The sequence below is a fragment of the Mustelus asterias genome, chromosome 9, assembly GCF_964213995.1.
Source record: "Mustelus asterias chromosome 9, sMusAst1.hap1.1, whole genome shotgun sequence".
Lineage (NCBI taxonomy): Eukaryota > Metazoa > Chordata > Chondrichthyes > Carcharhiniformes > Triakidae > Mustelus > Mustelus asterias.
The window spans coordinates 103,615,591-103,627,730 of NC_135809.1; the positions used below are offsets into that span (position 1 = coordinate 103,615,591).

Here is a 12,140-nt window from a genome sequence, read left to right on the forward strand (position 1 = left end):
TCTTTAACCAAGTTATTGCCTTTTTTTATTGCCCTCTCTATCCCATCCGAAAATCTAATAGCCAGGAATGTTGTTATGCATTCGTTCTTTCCCTCATTTAATCCGTGTTCACTTCATTTGCCTTATTCACCAGACCTTTTGCATTGATGTATACATCATTAATGATTAAACTGTTCCTTTCTTTTCTATTTTGCAGTTTTAACTTCCTCTGCCTTTCATACTCGCATAATTTTCTACCTTTTTTTCCCTCTCCCTTCACTCATGTTCCAATACACCTGGCGAGCTGGTTTATAGCATCTCCTACAACACGAGCAAATCTTTCTGCCTTGATATTGATCCTGATGCTTTTATGGTGCAACCTATCCAACTTGTGTAGATCCTATCTCCCCCAAAATCAGTGCCAATGCCAAAGGAATCTAGAGCCTCTTCCCTGTACCTTCTCTGCACTATTGTCCTATTTCTGTACTCACTTGTTTGTGACTCCAGGAGTAATCCAAAAATTACTATCTTTGAAGTCCAGTTTTTTAATCTCTTAGCTCATGAAATTCTGCCTTATCCTCCTATCTGTGTCAGTGGTACCGATGTGGATCAGGACCTCTGGCTGTTAATCTTTCCCACCAATGTTGTGGAGCTGCACAGTGATATCCTTGACCCTGACATCAGTGAAGCAATGTACCATCCTGGAGTCACTGCTGAAATGACTTGTTAACACCAAATACTGAATCCCATATCATTATTGCTTTCCTGGTCACACTCTCTCTCTCTCTCTCTCTCCCCCGCTCTCTTTCCCCCACTCTCTTCCCCCCCCGCCCCCCCCCACCTGTATTGAGAATTCTGGTTGGTGACGGTGATGCACTTCAGAGGCCCCTGCACAATCTGATCTTCCCAGTCTGTATCTGTTTCCAACATCACTGGTGCACCAATTGAGAATACTTGCTGCACGTGTATGTGGTTCTGGACATGGAACTCTCGGTCACTGGATGAGCATTCAATAGGACTGAGATGCCTATCATGCCTCTATTGGATACATTTCACGGATTAACCTGCCTGCTGCTCTAACTTGAGAGAGAGGAAAGACAACATTAATACTTATTAACTAATCACTCACCTGTTGTCCTGGGCTATCACTCCTTGATTTTGTTTTTGGTGTTTTTCAATTTGCTGAATATTTGCTACTGCCTCTATGCATGTCTGCTCTCTGACCTGCGCATTCTGTCTCACTCCATACTCCTGTGAACTCCACTTGAGTCCATGCTCTATCCTGAGCTTTCTCTCCCACTCTGTATATGTGCCTTCTGCCCCTGCTTGAGTTTGTGCTTTCTCGCGTCCCAAGATCTGCTTAAAATTTCCACTGGTCATTCAGTTGATAACCAGAGGCCATATGTTTAAGATTCTACAAAAGAATGGAGGGAAAGGATAGAAGAGTAATTTGAAAGCTAAGGAATGTTGTACATGAACTCAGAAATAATAGAGGATGCATAATCCACAATAGCTGAAAGAGAAGTGAATAGGCAAATGAGACTAAGTGAACAACTGTTTCAGAGAATAAGCACAGGTGCAATGAGCCAAATAGCCTTTCATGCTGTAAAATTGTCGTATTTGTGCTGGGAGAAAAAGAGATAAATTGCTTTGACTTTCATTATTTTATTACAATATTTTCTGAATGCGACCTACCTATTTTCATAATGAGTCATGCTGTGGTTTACCAGTACACTAAGGTGTACAACTAAAAGAAAGAACTGTGTGTGATTAATTGTGAGATTATATATTTTCAAATGTTAAGCGATCATTGTAACCAAGATGACATTGCTGTGTTTTGCACCTAAATTCATATCTTCGGATCAATGCAGCTGGATCTATTCTTGCAGATGTTTGCATCTTTAAGTTTATATTCAAGCTTCAACTTAAAGTGGAAGAAAATTTCTTCTGAAGGGCAGCTCTGCCGCCTCGGTGCCAGAACACACACACAAACACTATCCTCCTGTTATTGAAAGCTTTAGGCTAGGTCAATATCAAGAAGTTTAATCTAAGTTCCCTTGTGTTGTAAGCTTCTGCTGAAGTTTAGCAATGGAATGAGCCTTCCGAACTCTTATCGTGCACAGGTCGATGACACAAGGAGAACAAATAAGTTTGATTCAGTACTGTGGGGTATTTACTTTTTCTTTTCCCTGAGGCTATAAGAAAAATGTAGTCCGATGACTTTGGGTGCGAAAATGTCTCCTGATGGTTAGATTAGTGTCATCAAAAACATAAACTTTCCTCTATCTTTACTATTCCATAAAAGCAATGAAAACATTTTCTAAGAATGCATTTGTGATTCTGCTAGAATTACACATCAGAGTAATGGCCCACTCTGTTCACAAAGCTGCAAATACACAGGAACCAGAGAAACAAGTTTCCTCATTCTCCATTGGAATAGGGAATCAACAGCAGTTTTGGCATAGCCAATACACCCGAGCGTAGTTTTATTTTAACACAAGGGAATTTTAAGATGCTGCTCAGCTTAATTAAAAAAAGATTGTACTCTGGTGTATTAGTTAAGTTTTCGCAAAGAGTTTAAGAATCTTTTTCAGTTCAAGCCAACTTGAGTATAAGAAGTAACCTCAGGACTTCTTGTTAATGTTAATTGCAATGAATTACAATTGATTATTTTTCCCGTCTAATCTTCTCTCTTGAATCAGATTTGTTAGAATAGTATTCCAGTGGATACCAACTTCCTTACAGTATCTTGTTCAAATGGTTTCTTCCTATGAGGCTAGATAGTGAATGATAACATGCTTCTTCATTCCAATCCTATCCGCCTAACACCACCCCACCTCCATACTTTTATTTGCACACTGTTGAATAGCTAATAAATGGAATACCTAACCTTTGTAGCCGAGAAGCAACACTGTCACTACCTTGCATAATGTGACAGATTGAACCTCCGAACATACAGGATTGTAAAGCCAGCACAGTGGTTAAGCCTATTTGTGACTAATAAATATAAGAACATAAGAACATAAGAAATAGGAGCAGGAGTAGGCCATCTAGCCCCTCGAGCCTGCCCCGCCATTCAATAAGATCATGGCTGATCTGACGTGGATCAGTCCCACTTACCCGCCTGATCCCCATAACCCTTAATTCCCTTACCGATCAGGAATCCATCCATCCGCGCTTTAAACATATTCAGCGAGGTAGCCTCCACCACCTCAGTGGGCAGAGAATTCCAGAGATTCACCACCCTCTGGGAGAAGAAGTTCCTCCTCAAATGTATACTTTACTTTTTTGAGCCAACTCCATTCGATGCTGGGACATTCCTTTCGCCTTCAGGCCAGAGTGGAGATCATTGTAACTGATTTTTAAATGTTCACTAATGATGAGATTTCTTTAAAATTCCAATCCAATTATTCACACGTATTTGAAATGTTGATTTACAGGGGTGAGTGGTTGTGTACATTGTGTCGGAATATAGTGATGCCAGAAGTGGAATATGATTGTGAAAATACACGGCAAATCAATGAAAACCGGGGGATAAGAACATTGCAGGGTCTCTCCATTAGTGACCAAAGGGTGAGCAGCAGCACTTAGTTCAGTACATAATGAACCAGTATATGAAAATGATGCATTTTGAGGTGTATTATCACTTACCCGTCACAGTGTAACTAATTTGATGCAATGATTCTTCAAATAATGAATTACATTTAGAAATGTAATTTTTGTTATGTATAATGTTCCCCAATTTAGTGCATTTTTTTATAACTTCCTCCAAAGTGAATAAGATGTGTTTTCAATGTTCTGGTTCAGGGTGAAGAATTAAAGATAAATGTGTTGTGCCGATATGTTCTCAATAGAATGTAAAAGTAGGAGCAATACTTTTAATATGAAGCATACTAACTCTTCAACTACCTTGCCCTTTAGTATCTAGTATATTTAATATCTTGCCTGAATTTTCCAAATAAAATGGAGACTAGAAATGTATAAACGTATGTGCATGTTAAATCAAAAGGTTTCTTTATTAACTGCAAACTGGGTTGCTTGCAGAAATGTGAGAAGCTGGCATTGCACCTTTACTGCCATCCACTGAGCCTGCCATTCCACGAGCCCGTCAGTCCATTGGTGAGCATAGCTTGTTGTCGGTTGCTATTGAGTGTGTACAATATTTGGTGTGGGTGTCATGATATTAATTTTGTGATGTATAGGCTATGGTTCTATAATTCTACAAAATAAAATCAACTGGCATGCTGCATTGTGGGTGGTCACCTTCATGGCTGCAGATAATTGCTTGGATTAAACTGGGGCATTACTAATTAAACCTTTTTTATTAATTCACGAGATGTGGAGTCGAACAAGACTCCCTGCTTTTGTAATCTATGCCTCGATTGATAAAGGCAAGTGTCCCATATGTCTTTTTCACCACCCTACTAACATGCCCTTCCACCTTCAGAGATCTGTGGACAAACACACCAAGGTCCCTTTTTGTTTCACAAAACTTCCTAGGGACCTACCATTCATTGAGTACCTTCCTTGTCAAATTGCTCCTTCCAAAGTGTATCACCTCTCACTTTTTTCAGGGTTGAATTCCATCTGCCACTGATCTACCCATTTGGCCATTCTGTCTATATCTTGTAGCCCAAGACACTCCATTGTTAACCACCCAGGCAATTTTTGTGTAATCCTCAAATTTACTAATCCTACTCCCGAAATAGTCGTCTACGTCATATAAGAGACAAATAATAGGGGGCACAACACGTATCCCTGCGGTATGCCATTGGACACTGGCGTCCAGTCACTAAAGCAGCCTTCTGTCATCACCCTCTGTCTCCTACAACTGAGCCAATTTTGAATCCACTTTATCAAATTACCCTGTATCCCATGTGAATTTGCCTTCTTTACAAGTCTCCCATGTGGGACCTTGTCAAAGGCTTTGCTGAAATCCATACAAACTACGTCAACTGCACTACCCTTATCTACACACCTGGTCACCTCAAAAATTCAATCAAATTTGTTAGGCATGACCTCCCTCTGACGAAGCCATGCTGACTATCCCTGATTAAGCTTTGTCCCTCCAAGTGGAGATAGATGCTCTCCTTCAGAAATTTCTCCAATAGTTTCCCTACCATAGACATGAGACTCACCGGTCTGTAATTCCCCGGTTTATCTCTACAACCCTTCTTAAATAGCGGAACCACATTAGCTGTTCTCCAGTTGTCTGGCACCTCTCCTGTGGCTAGAGAGGAATTGAAAATGTGGGTCTTTTTAAAGGCAAGAATGCTATCATTGAGCCGAAGCTGAAATCTATTCAATGTAAAATTGAACAAGGTAAACTGAACCTAAAAGTAGCAACATGGGAAGGGACAGTGATTCCTGGAAGATATGGAGGTTTTGAGCAAACTGTTTCTGGTAGTTATATGTCCCCTCCATTATTACACACCAGAAGAGTTTATTTCTGACATCCATCTTATGCTTATGAATTGTGCAAAATTTAATTATGTAAGTTTAAAGGAAGTGAATATAAACAGCTTGGATTTGTATAAAAACACAACCTTGTGGATGCTAGAAAGGGAAATGAATCTCAATTCCAAGTTAAGAGTGGTTAAATGGCAAAGTGAAAACAAATTATGCATATTTTAGAAAATAGAACAGTACAGCACAGAACAGGCCCTTCAGCCCACGATGTTGTGCCGAGCTTTATCTGAAACCAAGATCAAGCTATCCCACTCCCTATCATCCTGGTGTGCTCCATGTGCCTATCCAATAACCGCTTAAATGTTCCTAAAGTGTCTGACTCCACTATCACTGCAGGCAGTCCATTCCACACCCCAATCACTCTGTGAAAAGAACCTACCTCTGATATCCTTCCTATATCTCCCACCACGAACGCTATACTTATGCCCCCTTGTAATAGCTCCATCCACCCGAGGAAATAGTCTTTGAACGTTCACTCTATTTATCCCCTTCATCATTTTATAAACCTCTATTAAGTCTCCCCTCAGCCTCCTCCGCTCCAGAGAGAACAGCCCTAGCTCCCTCAACCTTTCCTCATAAGACCTACCCTCCAAACCAGGCAGCATCCTGGTAAATCTCCTCTGCACTCTTTCCAGCGCAATTGTTTTAGTAATTTTCTTAACTGTCTAATTTTTGCCACTTCTATTAATAAGCATTTCCTTTTATTTAGGCACGTCACTACTACCAGATTATCAAAAGGCCAATGGATCTTTCTACAGTGAGGGCAAAACTTCAGAAAAAGAGTCCCCTCCATTATTACACACCAGAAGAGTTTATTTCTGACATCCATCTTATGCTTATGAATTGTGCAAAATTTAATTATGTAAGATTTACATATCATCTCGATGATACTGTTGTTGTCTAACCTTATGTGGCTCTATCCTAGAACTCCCTGCCCTCCTCAATATTTGCTTCCTTCCACAATCCGTAATACTTTGGTGCTGTGGTTTGATGTCACTTCACCATTATGGCTTGATTTATCAGATTGTTTTTTTTCTGCTCTTTGTGCAGACCTGCAGTAGAGATCTAGATCTTCCATCTGGGTCTCTGAATTTAGATGACGTGTCCACAGCAACCACAGTGTTCTATGAATGCGACATATTGCGATATGACTTTGTCCATCCATGTGTCAATTTAAAAATTCTTATCAAAAGAATGTCATTGTGTCATTTCCTGCAAGTTCTGAGTAATGAATAATTGATAGCATTAGGCACCAACAGACTCTCAAAGCCATGCACTCTCACTTCAGACAGCACTCTATTTTAGTTTATTTTATACAGTGATTTTTTTATTTTGAAAAGTATGATTCTTAAAGCTCTCTTAATTAAATTCAGAGACAATGGGGCCTTCCCAGGATACCATGATGGTGAAGTTATCATTGTTTAATTTAGCTAGTTTGAGAACATGCTGGCGGTATCTGTGTGCATCCCTAGGAGCCTGAAAGGTTCAAAATTCAATCCACAGTCAGCTGAGTCCCCTGAGCAGGGAGAAACAAGACATTGGCATGGTTTCCCTGCACCACCACCGCCCCCAACCTCTCCTCAACCTGGATAGACAGCATTGATGATGTTTTGTCTACCCCTCTTAACCTATTTATTGGATTACAGATTTTTTAAATAGGGGAATTTGAAACTGGTCCATTAATATCCAAGCCTTGGGGAGGTGATGGCCAAGTGGTATTATCGCTGGACGATTAATCCAGAAACTCAGCTAATATCCTGGGGACCTGGGTTCGAATCCCGCCACGGCAGATGGTGGAATTTGAATTCAAATTTTTTTTAAAATGGAATTAAGAATCTACTACTGACCAGGAAACCATTGCCGGAAAAACCCATCTGGTTCACTAATGTCCTTTTAGGGAAGGAAATCTGCCATCCTTACCCGGTCTGGCCTACATAGGATTCCAGAGCCGCAGCAATGTGGTTGACTCTCAACTGCTCTCCAAGGGCAACTAGGGATGGGCAATAAATGCTGGCCAGCCAGCGACGCACACGTCCCATGAATGAATTTTAAAAAACAGATTTTGCATATTATCAGGTGGAAGGCTGTGTTGTATTTTTGTGTGTATGTAAATCAGTTCTGGAATTTATCCATTTAATTTTCAAATTTTTTATATATAATATATAGCCAGATTCCGAGGTGGCCCAAGCTGGGAGAAGCTTAGAAGCATGCTTTGATGGAAATCTAAAAGAAATTTATCCTGACAAGAGCTTAGCAGGAGCAACCCAAGAAGATTCTGACTGTGAAGAGATTGATAATGAAAGTGGCACAGTTACTATCAATGGATTTACTTGGCCAACAGAAGAAAAGGAGCCTGTGAAGCCAAAGAGAAGACGCAGACATGGTGGAAGTCACAACCATAAGGACAATAAGCTGTAAAAGGTGTTCCTGGCCGAATGTATAAATATTGTGAAATGTTGTTTGAGTCTTTTTTCTTTTTTTCTATTTCAGTAAGTAAATTACTCTTTCATATTTTTTAAACTTGAGTTTTCTATGATTTTAGACCTCTCAGGAATGTGGATATCGGCTTCCCTGAAGTAAAACATTAAATGATAATTGCCAGTTCCTTTCATAGTTTGTTATACAGTGATTACACTGGATGAAATTGGATGTGGTGAATTATTGACCCACCATTTGTGTTAAAGATTTGTATACCTTGCCTAAGTTTGCATTACTACTGGGCAAGAGGCGAGTTATAAAACAGCATTATGGGTGATATTCTCTGCAAGTTATGAGGCATTACTCTAGTTAACTTATCTGGTTAACTTCAGATATATTTGTGGAATGAAGACCTTAACATGATCTAATTCAAGTTTCTTTTTCTGACGTAATTGAAAGCCAGTGCAATGAGAATTACATTCAGGATTGAATTTCCATTGGAGTTCTGCAATTCTCCACTTTGACATGGTGGAAGATTTGAAGGGACCCTCTAAGAAATAGCATAAACAGTGAACCCCTGCAGAAATTTCACCCTCGGTCAGTAGAATGTGAACTGTGTTTTCTAATTAAATATTTAACTTATGATCCTATCAGGATATCTTTTGGATTGTATGTTGTCCTGTAGTGAGTTCTTTGAGGAATATCAGCTTGTCTTGTTTCAAGTATTGTTGTGAATTAGAACAAGACATTGCCTCCCTAAGTGTGGTGGTGATTGAATCACTACTGGTATATTTTGGGATGGATTTTATTTTTCTATTAACTGTTGAAGAGAAGCTTGTCAACTGTGCACATTTGTTTATTCAATTTGTTGTTGATCTGCAGAGATTTTGATTGTAAAGCTTTTAGGAATTTTATTGGTTCACAAATGCTCAAACTGTCACCCACAGAATTGCTATTGGCAGAGTTCTACCAATAGTTCATTATACAATCCTGTTTCTGAATTTTATGTATTTATTTGAAAAGAGAAAAGCTGGTGAGGGTCTGAGAAGAAGCTCTTTTGTGCAACGAACTACATGATTAGGCTATCGTCATGATGATTGATCTCTGGTCTAAGCAAGTGTTTTAACTTGATTGAGCTACTTTACCTTCTCGGGAAAAAGTGGAGGAGTGATGCTAGCAATTTAACACGTGTGACCTTCCAGAATGAGATGAAGGGTATCAGCACATGATGGCCTAAAGTTAGTCCTTTAAAATGAAGGCTGTATTAGTCTTGGGTTGATTGTTGTCAAGAACAAAATAACCAGACATGTCCAACACAGTACCATTATTTGAATGTGAGACTTCTTTTAGGTTTCTGTTAAAGTAATGGGAGGAAATATTGTTGTAAAATAAATACAAGAGCAGTACTTATTCTACAAATATAGAATAGAAATGTCTTCACTGGCGTTGCTCTTAATGTTGAGTGCCCGTCTTTCACTGGAAATCAAACATTTAACCATTGTACATGACAGATGCATCTATTGTCAGCAGATTATAATGAAATTGTAAAAGTACTGTGTTCAATCCATTACTACTGTAATAAAGCCTGTTAACATAGCTGAATAAAGTTTTAAACATTTTCAATGTGTATATTTCAAAAATTATTAGAAAAAAAGGGCTGAGAAATTCAGGAGTATCTTTCTTTTGGACATTTGGACAGCTGGGTCCTGTGGCAAGAATGGTGAGATTCCAAGCTCCTAGAATATTGGATTCCTAGCTTCCATTACTGTGGAACTGACGGGGCAATGGTCTGCCAGTGACGAAGGAAGGATGAAGAAAAACTGTCAGTGGCACTCTGGCAGGTCAGGCCATGGGCTGGGATAGGGAGATCAGGGATTGGGACTGATGGGGGAGATGGGAAGCAGTGGTGATGGGAAGGTTGGGAACAGGATTCTGTTTCTGGGCTTCAGTCATCGGGTGGGATTTTACAGGCTCGCTTGAGCAAGACCGGAAACTCCCACCTGAGGTCAACGGAGATTTCCGTTGTCAGACCCTCACCTGTGCCAATTCCATGGCGGGTGAGGTGGTAGAGTTCCGGCCATCATACCCAATGGCTCAGCCATTTTAAGAGTTTTAACAACACCAGGTTAAAGTCCAACAGGTTTATTTGGTAGCAAATGCCTTTAGCTTTCGGAGCGCTGCTCCTTCGTCAGATGGAGTGGAAATGTGCTCTCAAACAGGGCGCAGAGACACAAAATCAAGTTACAGAATACTGATTAGAATGCGAATCTCTACAGCCAACCAGGTCTTAAAGATACAGACAATGTGAGTGGAGGGAGCATTAAGCACAGATTAAAGAGATGTGTATTGTCTCCAGACGGGACAGCCAGTGAGATTCTGCAAGTCCAGGAGGCAAGCTGTGGGGGTTACTGATAGTGTGACATAAACCCAACATCCCAGTTTAGGCCATCCTCATGTGTGCGGAACTTGGCTATCAGTTTCTGCTCAGCGATTCTGCGCTGTTGTATGTCATGAAGGCCGCCTTGGAGAACGCTTACCCGAAGATCAGAGGCTGAATACACAAAGCTAATGGCATTTGCTACCAAATAAACCTGTTGGACTTTAACCTGGTGTTGTTAAAACTCTTACTGTGTTTACCCCAGTCCAACGCCGGCATCTCCACATCATGTCAGCCATTTTAGCCAGAGAGTAGCTGAGGTTTCGCCCTCATCTCTTGAGTTAGACAAGCACAGCCAGAAAGAGTAATGTTGTAACCTGCCTCAAGGGAAGGGTAATCTTAATCAGGGTTCCTGCTCTTCATTTACCTAGTGATGGAGGTGTATGTATGTGAATTTGAGGCGAATATGGGATTGACTCGGCTGGGATATCATAGTTGAATGACACCTAACAGAGCTAAATTGAGCCATGTAGCACCAACTTCTTGGGTGCTACACAGTCATGAAAGGATTAAAAGTGGCATTCTACATATTTGTGCACACATCCAAGGAGCATTGGACACCATCTTTGTAAAGGACAAAAAATACATTTAGCCAACATCTGGAGTAGGTGTTGGTCTAGTTGCAAGTAAGGGGCCTGATTCCAGACCTTGCTGCAACTTTGATTGACCCTGATGTTGTCTGCATCGATATGGATCGTCTCTGGGGAACTTGAATAAAAGTTGAAAAGGCCAAGCATTTATCATAATCACCACCTCTCCCAGTTATAATCACCAACATTCCTCCCAGCCAAAATCTACAGGCTGTCTCCAAATACAAGCACTCCCAAAGTCCCAACAGTTCTCTGGAGGCCTATAATCCTCCTATGTGATCTCCAACAGCATTCCCAATCCCAACCCAGATTGATCTTCCTACTCTTTACGCTACCAAACCTTGATCACAGGCTCCAAAGTCCCTCTTTTCCTTTTGACCCCTGTGATCCAATCCAATCATATCCCTGGAAAGTGACTGATAGGAGAACAGATACTGTCATTCTGAAAGAAAGGGCAGTAGATCCATGCTCCACAGCACTGCCACTAACCTGATAGAGAGTCTGCAATCCAATCTGTTGAAAGACAGATCAATACCTGGTTGGATCTACAAATGTTCTCACGGAGTCAGCTACTACTTCCATGCTGAAAAATGTAGTCTCCAAACTCTCATGTGAAACCCAATGTCAAATTGGAGCCAGACTCCATGCTCCATGACGATAACAGCAGATTCTGGCAGGCCTGCAGTGTACCAAGCATTTTTGTGTCCATACCCATCAGCTTTTTTCAACCAGCCCACCAAACTCTTCATCTGAGTTCTCTACAGCAGAATTCATGTGCGACTTTTGGGAAGCTTGCGTCTGCGTGACCCTTTTCCCCTAACCTAATTAACCATCTGCAGGTCCCATCTCTATGCTACCCTCTAAAGAATGCACAGTCCTGGTATCTGAGTGTTGGCTGCTATTGCATAACCAAGTGAGACTCTTTCACCATTATCAGTATAGTTTCTCTGACACTTCACACTCGTACACCACTGCCTGTTCAAGCATCTGAAGGTTTGATGGCATACTCTCCACCTGCTGGAATGAGTGCAACTCCAACAACACTCTAGAAGCTCAACACCATCCAGGATAAAGCAACCCACTTGATTGACACTCCATTCACTGCTTCCTCCACTGTCAACGTACAAGTGGCAGCGGTGTGTACCATTTACACAGACGCACTGCAGCAAATCACCAAGGCTTCTTCAACAGCACCTTCCAAACCTGTGACCTCTACCTCATAGAAAGACAAGGGCAACAGATGTTTG

The 12,140-nt window shown here is 40.8% G+C and overlaps 1 protein-coding gene across 3 annotated transcripts in view; it reads left to right on the top strand.

Annotated features, from left to right (window-relative positions):
• trim66 (tripartite motif containing 66) overlaps nt 1-9,485 on the top strand; it is a 201,947-nt gene extending 192,462 nt beyond the window's left edge. For all 3 annotated transcript variants that reach the window (XM_078220730.1, XM_078220729.1, XM_078220731.1), the window contains 4 exons: nt 3,420-3,552; nt 4,024-4,098; nt 6,158-6,310; nt 7,615-9,485. In XM_078220730.1, coding sequence (XP_078076856.1) covers nt 3,420-3,552; nt 4,024-4,098; nt 6,158-6,310; nt 7,615-7,866 — 613 coding nt within the window. In that variant the 3' untranslated portion in view covers nt 7,867-9,485. The remainder of the gene's footprint in view (nt 1-3,419; nt 3,553-4,023; nt 4,099-6,157; nt 6,311-7,614) is intronic.
• Nucleotides 9,486-12,140: the final 2,655 nt, after the last annotated feature.